Genomic DNA, 19,557 nt, shown 5'->3' on the forward strand with positions numbered 1-19,557 from the left:
TAATTAACAGTTAAACTAAAATAAACTGGAAGACATGTACCACTTTTGTCACTGGAAACTATATATAGTTACGTGTGGATACTAAAATCACACCAAAATAAAAAGTTAAGTAGCGCCATTCGTTTGTTATCCGGCAAACACACCAAAAAACAGATATCTTAAAGCAAAAAAAAAATTATGTTTAACAGTCAACCGGGTTTACCCGGCAGTTATAACTGCTAGCTATCCAGGATGTTTTGTTGTAAGATGCTAAAATAGACCTAAAGTTTGACCTGCACTGTATGCCAACGGAAAACAATAAAACTGCAAGCAGAAACAATAATTTTCCAGAAAATTAAAGAACCAAACGGAAACATCACTGCCGCTGCCGGTTAATGGTTCGGACTGGAAATTCTATTTTAGGCTTCCCTAAATCTCTGCGTAACTACATGGGCGCTCACGCATCATTAAATATGACGTCATAAACTGGAAACGGCAGTGCAAGAAATTTGGCGCGATTTGTTTGAGACACATATCATCCAGTTAAAACTAGAAGTAAAGCGAGTTTTTTTTCTTATTCAGTTGCTACATTACAATTAAAAGAATGTTGCAAATGGAATTTTCTAATAAAATCACCTTCCATTGTCGACACAAGAGAAACTCAACTACTCACTTATAATAATCCTCTACTTGAAATAAAAAAAAAAATTCATTTTACCGTGTTTTATGCGTGTCGGAAATTTCTTGACATGTGTTTATTGTCTGTTTAATAAGGTTTTGCGTTTTCATATCTTTTATTTACTCGAAATCACTTCTACATTCGCCCTTTCTCGTTACGTTAACCTGTTTTACTTTCTTTTTCGCCATTCTACCCTTTTTCCGACGTGGTATTCGTTTTCGTGCAATAGTAAAATTCAAGCCAATCCATGTAACACAAAATATTGTTTGTGTCAAAAAGACACTTTTCTTCGGTGGCGTTTTTGCCGAATAAAGCTTTTCCTAATTCAATCAAAATTTATATAGGTATATATAGCCTAAAGTGACAGTTTTTGTTTTTTCAGATTTTGTTTATTTAAGTTATGTCGTAAATTAGCGTTTAACGCAGTGGTTCTCAAACTTGTTTAGCCTACTTTTTTGTGACGGTCCCTTTGCAATGTTTATCCAGCACACGCGTGGTGGTGGGACCAGTCGCGGGGGCCCTAGAATCTAACCACCCGTGTTAGGGAAAGAGGGTGGGGTTCGACGGGAAAAGAAACCACCGAAAGAAACCCAGTCAATTACTTCTTGCAAATGGGATTCCCGCAACAAAGTACGAGATGGGTTTTTTTCTTATGGTTGGTTCTTAAGTTCTAACACTGGTTTTTGCAAAAGATTATGATACTTTTGGTGCAAAAACATGTGAGTATAAAAAAAACTTGTCGGGATCGATGTGAACAGAATCAGTTTCAAAACCTAAATTTTTTGTCAAAACAATTTGCGTGAACGCAAAAGAAGTACGGAGACATGACATATCTTTATGATGGTTGAATAGGCACGACTTGTATCTCAATTATTCATGGTCTTGGGGTTTCAAACTCAACACTTGTAGTAAAAAATAATTGTATGTCCGTGAATTTACGAGTACTTGCTGTAACGACGTTGAAGCGGTGCAGTTAGAGATAAATGTTCACAAATAAAAAAGTTACAAATTGTACAATACTGACTTTCGCTTCGTAACATCTTCTTCGAGCTTGATTCTTTTTCGTTCATCAGGTTTATCGAATAAATGTGTCAATATTAAGGTACATTGAAACTCGAAGGGGGGCAAGTGTCCCCTCTTGCCCTTACTTCCCGGTGCCCAAGACGTCACCCTTGGGACAAGAAGCCGGTACAAGATCGTATATAAGCGTTGTGACCACAATGCGTTCAAATTGCTCTCTTTTACCAAAAAATCCAAACTTAAACGCGAAACCCTGAAAATCATTTTAACGCTCATGTTTGGCAGTCCAGTTTTAAAATATTTTTTGAATTTATGTGTTCGAACGCAGTAGTTTAATTGCCAGTTACCAGAGCAAAGTCAAATGTGGATTCTTGCAAACCAGGTTTTGGTTAATTAACCTGTGTTTGAAAAAACCCATAGTTTGGCGTGATTATTTGCGTGGGAACGACTCAAAGGCAGTTGTTACATCAGAGACAAGATTTAAATATCAAGGTGCGCGAAGAAGTTCCTCAATTCAATCGCACCGTCTGACAAATAAGAATGCGAATCGCTTTGCGAGCTCAACTAACCGCTACACGGCCCTCGCAAGTCATTTTAACAGTTATCCGGCTCCCTGCGAACAAATCCTGCCAAGGGGCAAGCTGACAACCTGCGCCGTTGGTTTGACGGTGGCTACCTAACTAACTGTAAAAGAATAATTTTCCCCACAACCAAGCGAGGTAATTTAATTAAATAAAGTAGTTTGTTGCAGTTTAAACAACACAAGTTACGATTCAGGTTATTTCTAAATGGCTTCTAAAGGTGGCGTACGGCAGAACCCAAAACGCATAACGTGAGTACGTGACACATAATATTTATCTGCTTGCTCGAGAATATTGATTTTTTGTTCTTTATTCTCCGATGTAAAAGCTTTTAAACTTAGCTACGGCTTTCGTTCCTTCAGACACAGCATGCTTTTGCAACTCGCCCGGTAACACACGGCGTACAGCGCTTTGAATGTCATTTGCAGTTAGTGTGGTTCGATTTGCTTCCTTCATAATGTTTGATGCAGATTTGGCAAGTGTCAAAAACATTTGATTTATCATGGCGTTCATCGAATCCATGGCTTGTCGCGTTATACCTGTGTCATCATAAACTTCCTTTAAAATTTTGAATAAATAGCTTCGAAAATCTTCTAAATCTCTAGTTGATTTTCGTCTTGACGGTCCACTTGAAGATCCCGTTGAGGTTGAGCACCTTGAACTTTGGCTTGAAGAACGACATCGTTTGCTTTTTGCCATTGTAACAATCTGACAAGAAATTACACAAAGGAGATGAATGTATATACCTGCATTAAAAAGATTTTTGCACTCACGAGAAAATTAAAAAAATGTGGTACAGACCAAAATTGTGGCTTAACCATCCACTTTAGGCTATACTCTACCGCAGTGCTTCGCAACCTTTTCCAGCTCGCGGCTCACTTAAAAATTTTGATTTTTTTGGCGGACCACCGTATAATATTGCGAGAAAACCACAATGAAAAAACTATCCATTTTCTAGTTACGCAAAGACCAAATAAAGCTAACAAAGAGAGTTCCAGCATTTTTACAACTACTACAAGTACTGTTGTGACGCGACAATCGCAGTCTGTTTGTGTAATAAAGCTTTGTTTAACTTGAAATTTTATGCGCCATGCGGCTTTCATAGTGAGTAGTATCATATTTTTAAGAAAAATGGTTAAATTTGAAAGTAGGTTCACACAAACCGTGTAATTTTTCTTAAGCTCTATATTGGTATGGTAGTAGTTTGAAAAGCTTCGCGGCCCACCAGAAAGAACGTCGCGGACCACCAGTGGGCCGCGGCCCACCGGTTGGGAAGCGCTGCTCTACCGCATTTACCAGTGCCGGATTAAGGGTCTGCTGGCCTATAGGCACATTTTATAAGTGGCCCGAAAATCAGGGTTGCCAACTAAAAAATTAGAATTATCAATGTTGCCAAATCATTGTCACAAAGATCGTTGTTGCAACTATAACACAGGGTACCGTGCAAAAACTTGGTCATATGCCTAACTAAATAACAACTTTACGCGTTATTGCGATTGAAAACGCGTTAACTAGTTTTTGGAGGTCAATCTTACGGAGTAGTTTTTAAGTGGCCTGGATTTTTGACAGGCCTGTAGGCACGTGCCTACTTTGCCTAATGGTTAATCCAGCACTGGTATTTACTCGATTGTAAGCCGCCCTCGATAAAACTTGCATATTCGATTTATTTTACTTACATCATTCATAACGCTTATAATACTGTCTCACCTTATGCCGTCGTAGTTAGGTCACCAATACCATAGGGACTGATTTTTTAGTTTCCCAAATTGTCTGTTTAAATGTGATGTCACTATACCTTAATTGTTACCATATTGACACTTTCATTCATTGCTTTTCAACAGACAGTGGTTTTGTACATCACACCGAAACAATTCCGCATAAACAACCTTGGTTGTCTAACCATAACTGTGAAATCAGATTGTACTTCCTCTAAACCGTAATTATGTTTAAAATACCAAGATGTCATCATAGATTACTTACTGGTAAGTGTACTTAAAAGGTTTTTATTACGCTCCACTGCGGATGTGAGCAGTGTTGCTCCGTCTTAGGTCCTTACATTTGTTTCGCAACAGCAGCAACACATTTTAATGCAAAAAAAGTAAACATCCAATACGCTTCGATTCGGAAAAAAGGGGTTTTTGCTTTACCCTTCATTTGAAATTATTGTTTATTTATTTTATAACTGTTCTAGCGCGCCATCCAGTGATTCGTTTAGTTAAATGGGTTAATATTTTCTCAAAATATTAACAAATATTGAAAACACCCTTAGCAGATTAGCCAATTAGACACAACTTACCGGTAGATCGCTGGTAATAGGTAGAGCATAATGCGTAATACTGCGCAGACATCAGTCACGTTTGTTACATTGTTCGAGTAAAGTGGTATTTTGTTTGGGAACAAGATAGTGAATTTGTTGATTGTTGTGACTTAATTAGTTCCGACTCCGAGTTCCCACGTACCGAATTCCATACTCAGTTTATGCCGTTTGCTGTATTTTACAAAGCGATTAAGGTCTTTTTATTACGATGCAGGGGCTTCTGCATAATACATTCAAACGAGGAATTTTGCTTTTTTGAGTGAAGCACAGAGGGATGCTATTAACATATCTTTATGCTAAGGAACATAAACAGATTCAATGCTTTTGTCACCTTTTACAAACAGAAATACAGAAAATAATTAACATGCAACTAGATATTTATAGTACTACTATGTTTATAACGGTGCTATCTATGTAATTACAGGTCATTTTTTTACTTTAGCGACAAGATGAAAATGTTACTTATAAGATGACTTGAATGGTTTGTGGAAAACGCTTATAATGTCTAGCCTTCCGCGGAATTACCATGCCAACTCAAATGAACAAGGGGAAGACAATAAAGACCCCAACACAGGTATGTAAAGTTATAAACCAGTTTACAGAACATGGCAGTTCCTGAGATCTCAGACATGCAGGAGCAACATGTCTTGTGTGCGCGATTGCATGACTTTTAAGTCCACATCCACGTGCAAGACCAATTTCAGCAGGCACAAAGCAAGGGAAGTTTTCAGGCAGCCCCCAAAATAACATGCAAAAAAATTTCAAAAACCCCATGTTCCATGTTTAACTGCATAGTCAGACTGTGTTATAAACACCTTGCATTAATTTATGTAGTTGAAAGTTATGTGGTAAGCAAGTAAACGATAACTAATTTTGCATTAGGGCAACACCCTAAATGCAGGTTAGTTTGGGCATGAGCTTTTGGCCTGTGGTAAACCATTTTTCCTCCACCTTATGATGTGTCATACATTTTATAAACTCATGATGTTTGTAAAACATGGATATGTGTGGCTTGTGACTCCAAACCAAGTCATATAGTTCACCTGACAAACATTATCTTTAAAATGATGTAAACAATTACATAGCCCTTGGTGTCATCCTCTACAACTTTCATTGTCAATTCATGTGAAAAACTACCATGCATATTTTGTACTCACTTATTGTGTTCTTTTTTATAAACTTCTCTGCAATTGACAGTAAATCCTGTAGGACATTTAATAAGTCTCTATCTCTTGCTTTAATTAGTGTATTGGCTATTTTGGGACATGATTTTAAGGCAGTAATTTGAAACCTTTTATATTTCTCAACCAATTTTAGCAACCCAATGTAACTGGTGACCCTCTTCCAAAAACTTCTATAATGTTGTCACAGATTACACTTTCACATTGGGTGATAAGGAAGGGTCTAAGCTCGCTAGGCATTCATAGGAAAACCACTGTTCTATTTTTCTTGCTACTTGGTATAAAACAAGTTCTAAAAAGAATATCAATGTTTTGAATTTTGGGTTGTACTCTACAAATGCATTTGGGTAACACTAAAACAAAAAGATCCTTATTCTGTTTTAAATCATACAAATCATTTTAAGCCAATTAAAACCATTTTAAATTGATTGTGTCAAACACAGAAAAGCAAATATATTGGAAAGCCACTTTTTTATCTTTAATTTGCATTTATTAATTTTCATGTGTTCTTTAGATTCTGTGAAAGAAGATGACACAGCTTCTGAAAATACGAAAATACGCAAAGATAAGGCACAAAGTAACTGGAAAAAAATTTTTAGACCTTGGAAATGGAAAAAAAAGAAAAAAAGTGAACAATTCATTAAAACTGCCACAGGTAAAAATATTATAATTTTAATGTAAAATCAATTTGATTGGCTACAAAAATATTGTTTGTAGTAATATAACATGTTTTAAAGTTCCTGCAAATGTTTTTTTATAGATTTTTTTGTTGTTTTCAGTTTTGGAAAGAAAAATATCTGTTCGGAGCAGCAGGGACGAACTTTTGAAAAAGGGTCTACTTCAAGAAAATAATGGAAGCATCAGTATGTAGAGAGATCTATTGCTGAAAATGACATGTTTACTTGATAATTTTTGCACTCAAAATGTTTCAGGGCTTGGAAAAACTTAAAATTTATAAACATTTTTACTCCTGTACAGTAATTTGCAACCTGTCTGTTATACTTGTTCTCATACTGCTTAGAACTGAAATCATATCACCACCAAATCCGGAACGGATGCGGAAACGTATCTCCAATTCAGGATTGCATTTTGGCTTTACTAATTTCTTCACAAGTACCTAATTTTTACTATGTTCAGGTGTTGAAGAAGATCAAAACATTCCCTATGAACGTCCAGAACCTGTTGGAGGTCCAAGGCTGCCCTCTGTATCATCTAGTGTTTCGGATGGCTCATCTGAGAAGAGTCATGGGAGCAATTCCAATATTAGATCTGCTGGAAGTGATCCATTAGTACAGAGAAGAAGAGACAATATGCCTAGATCAAATGCAGATTTCGCCGGTGAGCCGATTCTAAACATTGGGCGATAATGGCTGTCACAACTTGATATAAATAGAAGTATTAAATGATAGTTCTTTTTAGCAGCATGAAACATTTAGATCACATAAAATACATGTTCTGATTTAAAACTGTGTTTTCAGGTTCAGGGCGTGTCTCAAGAAATTCTGATGGTATTTCCTCCTTAACTTCAGAACTGAATCGAAATCGCATAAAGTCGCAACCTGATGAAAGAACTAGACCACCAGTCTACATGTAAGTATACTTTTCTTGAATGTATTTGATTTCTTCACCCAGGTTTTACTAAACTTTGTTGTAAAGACATCGCAAGTCACCGTCTGATGAGCTTTCAAGAGAAAGTGAATTCGCAGCTAGGAACCATGCACATCGCCATTCATATCAAATAGCAACTCATGGTTACAGTATGAGCGATGCTTCTGTTGGTCGATTTCAAATGCCGAATTCAAGTGGCAATGAAATGGCTGTTGGAATAATAGGCACAGGCAGAGGTCCTAGTGACAATCGAATAAACTCTACTGGTTCCACAAGTTCAAGAACAGCTCCTCAACCCATGATGAGGTCACATGTAAAGCAGAGCCAGTCAAATCCTGCTGTAGGATGGGAACTACAGGATAGAGGTGACAGTGGTGAGTCATATCGTGGTCCCCACACCACAGCATCATCTCTTCCACCTACATTAGCTGCTCGCTTATCACAAGACTTATCAAAAGCAATTTCTGGTAATATCTTACATCAGTTGTCTGCCACAGCGCCAAAACCCAGTGAGACGAGAACTTCCGACACAAGTCATGCAATGCAGCCGCCAAATTCACAGTCAAAACACTCTACTCTTCCACCTTCCAATAAAAAGTATGTGTCTAAAAATGTAATTTTGTAGCCTTGTGGTCGTTAAATTTCAAAAATAATCGTTGTGTTGAGAAACTTGGTGCTGGGTATGTAGCTTTTTACAAGAATAGTGGCAAAATATTGTGCAATTTTTGTAACAGTACCACCTTGTATGGGGAGGAAAATGCAAGTAGAAGTTCCACATTACCAGACAGCCATGTATTATCTGTTGGACAAAGACCAATTGCTGCCAAACGCACACATGTAGTAAGTACTGCTCGTTACAAAGGGTGCTAAATGTTTATGACAGGTTTATTGAATGACTGATCCAATAAAACAGTTGGAACAATAAAACAACGTTATGACTGCTTTTTATAGAGTCAGAATGTACCAGGAGTTACTAATCAGACCTTATGTACAAAGCCACAACCTCCCAGACCACCACCAAAGCCATCCAAGCAAATTATTTCTCAGGTATTAAATCAACTGCATGCACTTTAACATCTTGTGTAAAATTCTGTCATTAATTAGCAGATTTCGGATCAAATAAAAAGTGGTCATCAACCAGAAGTTTCACAAAACAGCCAAACTTCACAATCACAATCTGCACCTGCTCCACCTCCTCAACACAGCAAACCTCACTTCCATAAATCCAATGATGGTTTGCTTTGGCTTCATGTGTTCATTACGCTAAAAATCCACTAAACTCTGTTATTGACACACATTTTTACTTTATTGGTGTGTTAGAAACACTGTCTGCAAAAGTTAACAAATGTTATGGTTAGTCATTTTGTTAAACATTTTTTTAGTAGAAATGCCATCAACGAAGCCAAATCTAAATGGACCAGTCATGTTTGCAGGCAGTGCCGAAATCATTCAAAGAACAACTCAAATAAAGATACCACAGTAAGTTATTCTTTTTTGATAAACTTTTTTATTTTTCTGTTTATCCCTTTATTTGGTCTATTTTTTTCTTTGAAGCAGCGTTGTATACCAGAATGGAATAAAACGCTAGATTTGATATTTGGGTATTATTTTCGCCCACTTTCAGTCAAACAGGAAAGAAAAATATTCACTGTATAAACCATTATAGTAGTAACTGTGAACATTTTCATTACCCTAGGTACATTCGAAACAACTTTGATCCTCCTTCAAACGATCCCAATATTCCAGCAACCAATCCTTCCTCAAATAATCAATATGATGTTGATTCGGATTCTGATTCATCCGGACCTATTCTGTACAGAGATGATGATGATGAGGAAGAAGAAGACGAGGAAGAAGGTAAGACAGGATTTTAGTCAAGATATGTAGCTGAAATCAATATGTGTTGGTTAATCCAGTGATTGCCAACTAAGGGGTGTGCGACACAATTTGGCATCTTTACACCCCTATCACTTTTGTAATCAGCAGTAGGGAAAAACTGACATTTCCACTAGTTCATCAAAGTAAAGAGATGGAATCAGCTATATATATCATTTAAGTTAGCATTTGATGGAAATGCTTGTGAGTTAGGTGCAGTGTGTTGCAATATTTGATGACTCTCAAGGTACTGTGGGCAAAAAAGTGAGAAAACTGGGTTATTCTCCAAATTCTCTCATGTTTTTTTGCAGACAAACAAAGGTTTTAGATTTTGCAAGCATATACGTAGGTGTTTGATCTACAGAGGTTTATTTTGTTTTCAAATTGGTTTTATCCCATTTAGTTGGAAGTTTCGAGTTACATTTTACTTAGGCCACAGACTTTTTTACGAATGAATAAATTAAGTTTGTTATGTATACTTGGAATTGTTAATGGTTTTCGGGGACGTTTTTCTGTTCAAAGGCACCAACCAGCATAACACTGGCATCACTCTTCGAAAGTGGCCTAAAATCAATTTTGCTCCAGCTAAAACAGAGATCAATAAAATTTGTATGGTGTTCTGGCCTTAGTTTTCCCAGCAATGTCACAAGGGGAATTCAGATAAATATTTTCAAACTGTGTCATGAGTCACAGCTTCCTGATCTATGCAAAGATTTTCAGACCCTTTGACAAGTCATTAGAGTGAAGCATGTAGTAAAAAGCTGTTTGTTGTTGTTGTAGTTAGTAGAAGTCTGTTTTGTTTTAGAGTGGGTCGCTAAGGCAGGTGAGACCTGCACAGACAGGAAGTGAGTCTTTGTTAAGTTCAGTATTAGTCGCTTAAATCACAGAAACAAGTGTCATTTTTTAAGTGTAAATTGTAAAATGGTTTATGTTCGCAAGGACACAGTAGTCATGTAAAACAGTTTTGTTGTTTCTGCAAACATATTTGTGTTCATGTTGTTCTTCGTGTATGTCCAAATGATTAAGTTATCTCATATTATGCCGCTGCCAAAGTTTTTGAAAAAAGTATTTAAAGGTAAATGGCAACTTTATGTTCTTGATTCAAATAATTTACTAATATTTAATCGTGATGAATCTTGATGTTAAATAGCAGCTGATAAACAAAAAGTTATTTTCACTAGGCGCATAACTTTAGTGGAAACATGGATCAAAGGTACACCAAGTGAAAACTTTTGCCATGTAAAAATTCCTATATATACACATCTAAATTTATCCATGAATTATTTCTGGCAAAAATCCTGCCATTAAGTTTCTTTTTGAATCTAATTGGTCAGTGGTTAACTTTACAATATGCAGTTTGCGAAACAGTTAATTACAGGTTCTCATGATTGCAAACTAATAAATCTGGATTCTCATATTGTTTAACAAAACTGGGTACTGCATGATCTCAGGTTGAGAAGTTCAATCTGAACATCCTTTAATTTACCAAACTATCATTTGCTCCAGAATTGGCACAGTGGCACATTACTCATTTTAACTGATGTGCACTCCAGTTTTATTGCTGAAAATCCTGCAACATTTGTTCTGTGCTTTTAGACGAAGACGCTGGGAGTTTGGCAGCCAAGGTTGCACGGAGAGATACACTTGCCCTTCGTTTGGCAAACCGACCAGACAAAAAAGAGCTAGAAGAAAGAAATATTATTGCTAGCCCACAAAAATCTGATGACGAACGTTCAGCACTTAAGATAAATCTTACCAGGTAATTTTGGATATGAAAGCAAAATTTAACATACACATTAATTTTGCTCATTGTGGGTCCCCTTCCCTGAAGGGGACACATATTGATTTTACTCAAATTGTTTGTTTTTTTCTGTTTTTTTCTTCTTCCCAAAGTTTGTCCGACTCGTTTTTCCATCAAATGTTTGATGGATTTGGCTGAAATATACACAGATGGTAGATATAGTTATGTAGATTCCTGCTATCGTAAACCAGTGAGTTACTCTCTTGGGACTTCTGCCTACAGTGTCTTTCTTGACCAAACGAGCGTTAGACACATTTACGATTCGGGGGCCTGTGGGTGAACCCCTGGGTAATTCGGGGTCAAACTTCAGGAGGATCAAATTTTGGTTAATAACTAACATATGTCCAAATTTGAATAAATTTGAAGCACTCTTTCTTTACCAAACCAGCGTTACAAACCAGCGTTAAAAATTTTACGTTTCGGGGGCCTGTGGGTGAACCCCTGGGTTATTCAGGGTCAAACTTCAGGAGGATCAAATTTTGGTTAATAACTAACATCTGACAAAATTTAAACAAATTTGAAGGACTCTTTCTTGACCAAACGCTCATAACAAACCATGTTTTAAAAATTTTGCATTTTGGGGCCTGTGGGTGAACCGCTGGGTAATTCGGGGTCAAACTTCAGGAGGATCAAATTTAGATTAACAACTAACATTTGTCCAAATTTGAATAAATTTGAAGCACTCTTTCTTGACCAAATGCGTTTAACAAACCAGCGTTAGACAGAAAAAAGAAAAAAAAATACGGACAAAAACAATATGTGTCCCCTTCAGGGAAGGCTTTGTTTTTTTTTGTTTTTTTTCCTTTTTTTTTCTTTTTTTTTTCTTCCCAAAGTTTGTCCGACTCGTTTTTCCATCAAATGTTTGATGGATTTGGCTGAAATTTACACAGATGGTAGATATAGTTATGTAGATGTACATCCCACTTTGTTTTTGTTGATAACCCCAGTATTTACCCCGCTAGCCCCCTAAAATGGGTATTTTTCCCCCAAAGTTTGTCCGACTCGTTTTTCCATCAAATGTTTGATGGATTTGGCTGAAATTTACACAGATGGTAGATATATTCATGTAAATGTGCATCCCACTTTGTTTTTGTTGATAACCCCAGTATTTACCCCGCTAGCCCCCTAAAATGGGTGAGGTTTTAAACAGTGTCAGAATTGGCTGAAATTTGGATTTCTTGTATAGTATGCCATTTATAGGTGTCGATTGTTGTGTTCAACCCTGTAGTCCTAACATTTACCCCACAAGCCCCTAAAGTGTAAAACGTATTTGTATGTTACTGGGCACCACAAACGAAAGATTTCTTTGGAGCAATACTGTTACAAGGGCAACCAGTTGTATGTTGCTTGGTGGTCGTTTTTGCGCCATGGCAGTTAGGGGCTTGTTAACAGCCTTATGACGTCAGAAACATTAACGGTTGTTGCTCAAAACACCTCTAGTGGTCGAAATTTTAAACATTGGCGTATTGGGCTGAAATTTTGCAGTACTATTGATTGAGTCATAGTGGTTTTTATATATTTTTTAGTTTGTGTGTCAAACCCAATTAGTTGCCCTACTAGCCCCCTAAAATGGGTCAGTTTTTTAAAACGATAAATAGGACATACTTCAAACAATATCTGGGGTAAATCTAATTTTATAGTTTGTATTCTACATAGTATTATTATTTAAGCCCAGTGCCGATCACTGTGTTTTACCTTACAACACCCGACTTTCTCATGGTTATCTCTTGAATTGCATTATTTTCAACTTTGCATGTGTGGGGACCCATGAGTTTTTGCCTGCAGAAACGACTAAAGTAATAAAAGAAGATGGCTAATATGGGACCCAATACAAAACTAGAAGGGTGGCTTAGCACATTTTGTCATTGCCTATACACTATAACCTATTTTAAAACATTCATATATTTCCTCTGCTTATTTTATATTGGGTCCCACATTATCCAGCGTCTTTTATAACCTTAGTTGTTTCTGCAGGCAGAAACTCATGGGTCCCCACACATGCAAAGTTAAAAATAATGCATTTCAAGAGATAACCATGAGAAAGTCGGGTGTTGTAAGGTAAAACACAGTGATCAGCACTGGGCTTAAATAATAATACTATGAAACCACAATAATTCAATCAATAGTACTACAAAATTTGAGCCCAATCCGCCAATGTTTAAAGGTTTGACCACTAGAGGTGTTTTGAGCAACAACCATTAATGCTTCTGACTACATAGGGCTGTTAACAACCCCCTAACTGCCATGCCACAAAAACGTCCAACAAGCAACCCACAAACACAAGTAACACACAACTGGTTGCCCTTGTAACACTATTGGGCCACAGAAATATTTAGTTTGTGGTGCCCAATAACATACAAATACGGTTTACACTTTGGGGGCTAGTGGGGTGAATGTTGGGGCTACAGGGTTGAACACAACAATCAACACCTATAAATGGCCTCTTCTTCAAGCTATCCAAATTTCAGCCCATTCCGACACTGTTTAAAACCTCACCCATTTTAAGGGGTTAACAGGGTAAATACTGGGATTATCAACACAAATAAAGTGGGAAGCACATCTACATAACTATCTTTACCATCTGTGTAAGTTTCATCCGAATCCATTAAACATTTGATGGCAAAACGAGTCGGACAAACTTTGCGGGGTAAAAAAACATTTTAGGGGGCTAGCGGGGTAAGTACTGGGGTTATCAACACAAACAAAGTGGGATGCACATCTACATAACTATATCTACCATCTGTGCAAATTTCACCCAAATCCATCATACATTTGATGGAAAAAAGAGTCGGACAAACTATGGGTGAAAAAAAAACATTTTAGGGGGCTAGCGGGATAAATAGTGGGGTTATCATCACAAACCAAGTGGGATGCACATCTACATAACTATATCTACCATCTGTGCAAATTTCACCCAAATCCATTAAACATTTGATGGAAAAACGAGTCGGTCAAACTTTGGGTGAAAAAAACCATTTTAGGGGGCTAGCGGGGTAAATAGTGGGGTTATCAACACAAACAAAGTGGGATGCACATCTACATAACTATACCTACCATCTGTGTAAGTTTCATCTAAATTCATTAAACATTTGATGGCAAAACGAGTCGGACAAACTTTGGGGTAAAAGGGGGCTAGCGGGGTAAATACTGGGGTTATCAACAAAAACAAAGTGGGATGCACATCTACATAACTATATCTACCATCTGTGTAAATTTCATCGAAATCCATCAAACATTTGATGGAAAAACGAGTCGGACAAACTTTGGGGAGAAAAAAAAGAAGAAAAAAAAAGAAAAAAACAAAAACAATTTGAGTAAAATCAATATGTGTCCCCTTCAGGGAAGGGGACCCATAATAAGCATAGGAAATATATTATTGTTTTAAAATAGGTTATAGTGTATATGCAAGGGCAATATGTGCTAAGCCACCCTTCTAGTTTTGTTTTATTTGGATGAAATTTTTACATAGTACCCAACATTTACCCCACTAGCTCGCTAAAATGGGTGAATTTTACAACAATGTACAAACTGAATCAACTTTGGGTAGCTTGTAAGATTTTCCATTTATAGATGTAGATTGTTGTGTTATACATACCCTGTAGCTCCAACATTTACCCCTCGAGTCCCTAAAATGGGTTAAAGTTTGTGGGATGAAGGTTGACAGTTTGTAGAATTTGCCATTTGTAGGTGTCAATTTTGTGTTTTATCCTATATTCCAACTATTTACACCTTCTTTCATTTGAAATAGAACATAAAATAGGATAAACAAACAAGGCTGAATTAAATAAGATTTTAATAGTTTGTACTTTGCATTAAGCACAGCACTGAACACATTTTACTGAACACCAAACTTTCTTTTTTAAGGTTATAAAAAAAAATAGTGACTAGCATGGGACCCAATATAAATTAAGACTCTGGAAATTTCGAGGAGACGTCATTGGCCATTTTCCTTAATATTCGCAAATATTAGACAACAACGGCGCAGCCCAGAGTGCAAAGGCAAGGCCAATCGCACCCGTTATGGCGTGTAGCCAAGTTTTGTCGAATTATTGGGAATACACTGATGTATCAAAATAGGTCATAGTGGATGGGCAATGGCAAAATGTGCTTTACCACCCTTCTAGTTTTTTATTATGGGTCCCCTTCCCTGAAGGGGACACATATTGATTTTACTCAAAATGTTTTTGTTTTTTTTCTTTGTTTGTCTTCTACCCAAAGTTTGTCCGACTCGTTTTTCCATCAAATGTTTGATGGATTTGGATGAAATTTACACAGATGGTAGATGTAGTTATGTAGATGTGCATCCCACTTTGTTTTTGTTGATAACCCCAGTATTTACCCCGCTAGCCCCCTAAAATGGGTATTTTTCCCCCGAAGTTTGTCCGACTCGTTTTTCCATCAAATGTTTGATGAATTTGGCTGAAATTTACACAGATGGTAGATGTAGTTATGTAGATGTGTATCCCACTTTGTTTTTGTTGATAACCCCAGTATTTACCCCGCTAGACCCCTAAAATGGTATTTTTCCCCCGAAGTTTGTCTGACTCGTTTTGCCATCAAATGCTTGATGGATGTGGCTGAAACTTATACAGATGGTAGATGTAGTTATGTAGATGTGCATTCCACTTTGTTTTTGTTGAAAACCCCAGTATTTACCCCGCTAGCCCCCTAAAATGGGTATTTTCCCCCGAAGTTTGTCCGACTCGTTTTTCTATCAAATGCTTGATGGATGTGGCTGAAACTTATACAGATGGTAGATATAGTTATGTAGATGTGCATCCCACTTTGTTTGTCCAGATAACCCTAGTATTTACCCCGCTAGCCCCCTAAAAGGGGTGAGTTTGTAAACAATGTCAGAATTGGCTAAAATTTGGATAGCTTGTAAAGTATGCCAATTATCGTTATTGCGCCATTGCAGTTCGGGGGTTGTTAACAGCCCTTTGACGTCAGAAACATTAACGGTTGTTGCTCAAAACACCTCTAGTGGTTGAAATTTTAAACGTTGGCAGATTGGACTGAAATTTTGCAGTACTATTGATTGAGTCATTGTGGTTTCCTACTTTTAAGTTTGTGTGTGTTGAACCTCAATTACTTATCCTACTAGCCCCCTAAAATGAGTTTTTTAATTTAAATAGTTTTTACTTCATATAGCATATTTAGATGTGCACAGTACTAATCACTGTGTTTGTCTTCACAATACCAAACTTACTCATTGTTATCTATTGAATTGCATTATTTTCAACTTTGCATGTGTGGGGACCCATGAGTTTTTGCCTGCAGAAACAACCAAGGTTATAAAAGACGATGGCTAATATGGGACCCGATACAAAATAAGCATAGGAAATATATTTATGTTTTAAAATAGATCATAGTGTATGTGCAAGGGCAATATGTGCTAAGCCACCCTTCTAGTTTTGTATGCTGTGTTGTGAGAAATTTTATATGACTTGCCCATGCTGAGATTGTTATCATCATAGTTTTTAGTAGCCTTTGGTGTGTTATTAAATCTCTCTGACAAACTTGAATTAGTTTCTTGCTGGTGCATGCAATGTTGGTTAGCAAGAAATCTGCCACAATAAAATGGTTTCGAGTTGGATACCATAATTGAAAAATAAATTACCATAGTTGACGGTTTTGGTGTTTTTTTTATTCAATAGTAAAAAACCAAAGTTGTGAACTATATATATCTTACTGTACAGACGGATAAGCCAGCGGCCGTCCAAGGAGGAGCTGCAACAGAGAAACATCTTGCCGAATGAGTCACAAGAAGACAAACACAAAGAAAGAGAAAAGGTGGGACTTATTATCATTGAGATATTATCAATAAACAAATCAGTAATTGCTCACCCACAATATTAGTGCATAAAATAACACACATCACTGTTGTTGGCTACAAAATTATTTTACCCCGTCAATAAAATGGAGCAACTTGCTGTTGTTGAAATGTTGAAAAAATAATATATTTTGCTAAACTGTGTTTGAAGAGCACTAAAATGTGTTTTGGTTGTTTACCACATTGTAAAAGATTACTACAGGTCAACATGTGTGTATCACAAAACATGGTTATTAAGCAAGACTGTTGCATCTATGCCACAAATTAGCATCAAAATTGTGACTTCGGACCGTTTAGCAGATTACAGTGTTCTGGCTTCCCACCTAAAGCAAACTTTTTACAGCAATTGTATGCCTTTTATTCTTGCATATTGCAAAGTTTGCTAATAAAAACAACACAGACAAAGAGTTTTAAAGGTTGGATACAAAATGAAGTGCATTTTGTGATTTTTGCCACATAATCTTTCTAAACCCCAAGAACCATAAATTGTAGTACATATAAATTGGCAACACATCGAAATGCACTTTTCTGGTTACATTAATAAAATCCCAGTATGATGGTTTGTTCATTTTCATGCTGTCAGTCGATATCATGTGTGCTGATGTCAGCTGGACATTTGTTGGTTGTGTGAACCAGTGGTTCCCAACCTTTTTTTGTCGTGACCCAAATACTTACCAAAATTTTGTTTTGTGGCTTCTCACGACCCATGGATATGCATTCTTACTATTTGGGTTGTATTTTTGTTTTTAAATCAGGAAAGTTTTTCCAAAATTACTACGCTAGTTTGAAAAATAAAAAACATCAAACAAAAATTATTCGTTTTTCCGCCCAATTTAGAGCTGGTTCAAAGCATTGCGAGCCAGACAACGCTTAGCAGTGATCTCACACAAACATTATGACGTCACAAACAGAATAATTCACTATCACGCCAAATAGCCATGAAATTGTTATTGGGAAACAATTCATAGCCTTGGGAAATAACAAAATAACGCTATGAAATGTAGATGCTCTAATTGTCACAAAAACTGGCGACCCAACAGAATTTACAGGCGACCCAACTTTGGGTCGCGACCCATAGGTTGGGAAACACTGGTGTGAACTGCTTACTTTAAAAGTGGGCCCCTTGAAAAATAATTTGTTTACCACCTACATAAAAACTTGTTGGTGGCTTTTCTAACCTTTTGATAAATGTTTTTCTGTATGTAGGTGAAACGGCAACTTACTCGAAAACTGTCTATGAGACCAACTGTCAAGGAATTGGTTGAGCGAAAAGTTCTTATTAATTGGCATGAATATGTTGAGGTGTATGAAGTGCAAAATTATGATCGTCGGGGAGACAAACCATGGACAAGATTGACACCATCTGATAAGGTGGGTTTAAACCAATTTTGCAACTACATAGTGAAAAATGCATGATAAGTGGTCTATATGCCCATTCTATTAAACTAAATGTAACAACACCAACCACGTATTTAGGAAACATACTATCCTAATTATCTGGACATACTGGTAAAAACTTTATAAAGGAACTTTGTGTCATATCAAAGCCAGGTGCGTTTCCCTTTTTGTCTTTACCTTAAAGCACAGAAATAATATACATAAGTATGGCTCTGTGTTGGCCAGTTTTAACTTCCAGGACAGATCTCAATAATGAACACATTTCATAGTTAAAAAAGAACACATTTATTACCACTACAGATTGATAACTTTTTGTCTGCTTTTCAGTTTGTGTGAAAAAAATTGAAAAATGATTGCAGAATGTGGAACATATGTTGATGACATTGTTTGTTTATTGTAGGCTTCTATCAGAAAAGAATTAAATCAGTTTAAAGCTACTGAAATGCAAGTACATGAAGAATCACGGCAGTTCACAAGGTTTCACAAACCATGAAACATTTCCAAGTTAAAAAGATCCAGTCAAAACACATTCAAGGTGGAGCAAGAATGCCATTGTATACAGAGTAACCGTTATTGGTTGAGAGTTGGTATTCTACCAATCATACTGTGCCTGCTACTTCACCACCAGACCTGTGCTATTTTACAATTGTTTATTGATTAAAATTTATAATGTTGCTGACTTTTAATTTTTATGTAGTGCAGTGAAAAAGTAAATTACACTGCACTGCTACAACTCTTCAATGGGTTGCTCTAAAACAGCAACATGGGAAAAGTTTGTTGATGAAACTCAAAAACCAACATATTCTAATTTTTTGTTGAAATTAGGTAATGATCCGAAGCAGCTAAATGGGTCATGGTTTCTTGCCAAACAACATGTTTGTACAGAAATCTTGTTTGAAACACACTGCAATAGTTCAAATTTTTGTGAAAGTGTACATAGTCAAATGGGAACATTTAAAGTGTCTGCTTTGCCAACGTTTTTTTAGCAGAATGATATAATGCAGTCAACAGTGAACATAAGACTCTAATAGTACTTGTACACGTTGATAATTTTCTTTCATTCCAGTCTTCTTTTCAGCATGTTGAAAAACTGTTGCTATTACACGAATCAATTGTGTTGTTGTTGTTTTTGAAAAGTTTGTTTTTAATATAAAAAAATATGGACACAGAAGACTAGTTGACCAACAAAACAAAATTAGTAACCACAAAAAATACTTAGGCAATTCAATGCACCAAGCTTTTAAATCCATTTTGTGTGAAATGACTGCCTGGAAGAGCATCTATC

The 19,557-nt window shown here is 36.6% G+C and overlaps 1 protein-coding gene across 4 annotated transcripts; it reads left to right on the top strand.

The window, feature by feature from the left end:
- The first annotated feature begins 4,981 nt into the window (after positions 1-4,981).
- Positions 4,982-19,389, top strand: LOC145228815 (uncharacterized). Of its 4 annotated transcripts, XM_080094009.1 has the most exons (16): positions 4,982-5,150; positions 6,272-6,412; positions 6,537-6,620; positions 6,895-7,095; positions 7,236-7,347; positions 7,414-7,739; positions 7,863-7,962; positions 8,100-8,205; positions 8,317-8,412; positions 8,470-8,599; positions 8,748-8,844; positions 9,062-9,222; positions 10,837-10,999; positions 16,741-16,834; positions 18,081-18,245; positions 18,673-19,389. In XM_080094009.1, exons 1-16 carry the CDS (start codon positions 5,078-5,080, stop codon positions 18,763-18,765), a joined length of 2,142 nt encoding a protein of 713 aa, XP_079950135.1. In that variant the 5' UTR covers positions 4,982-5,077; the 3' UTR covers positions 18,766-19,389. The 4 variants fall into 4 exon arrangements, with proteins under 4 accessions (XP_079950135.1, XP_079950134.1, XP_079950132.1 ...); XM_080094008.1 differs by having other exon boundaries at positions 7,414-7,962; positions 8,751-8,844; XM_080094006.1 differs by having other exon boundaries at positions 4,983-5,150; positions 7,414-7,962.
- Positions 19,390-19,557: the final 168 nt, after the last annotated feature.

Source organism: Phallusia mammillata, chromosome 5, assembly GCF_965637545.1.
Source record: "Phallusia mammillata chromosome 5, kaPhaMamm4.hap1.1, whole genome shotgun sequence".
NCBI lineage: Eukaryota > Metazoa > Chordata > Ascidiacea > Phlebobranchia > Ascidiidae > Phallusia > Phallusia mammillata.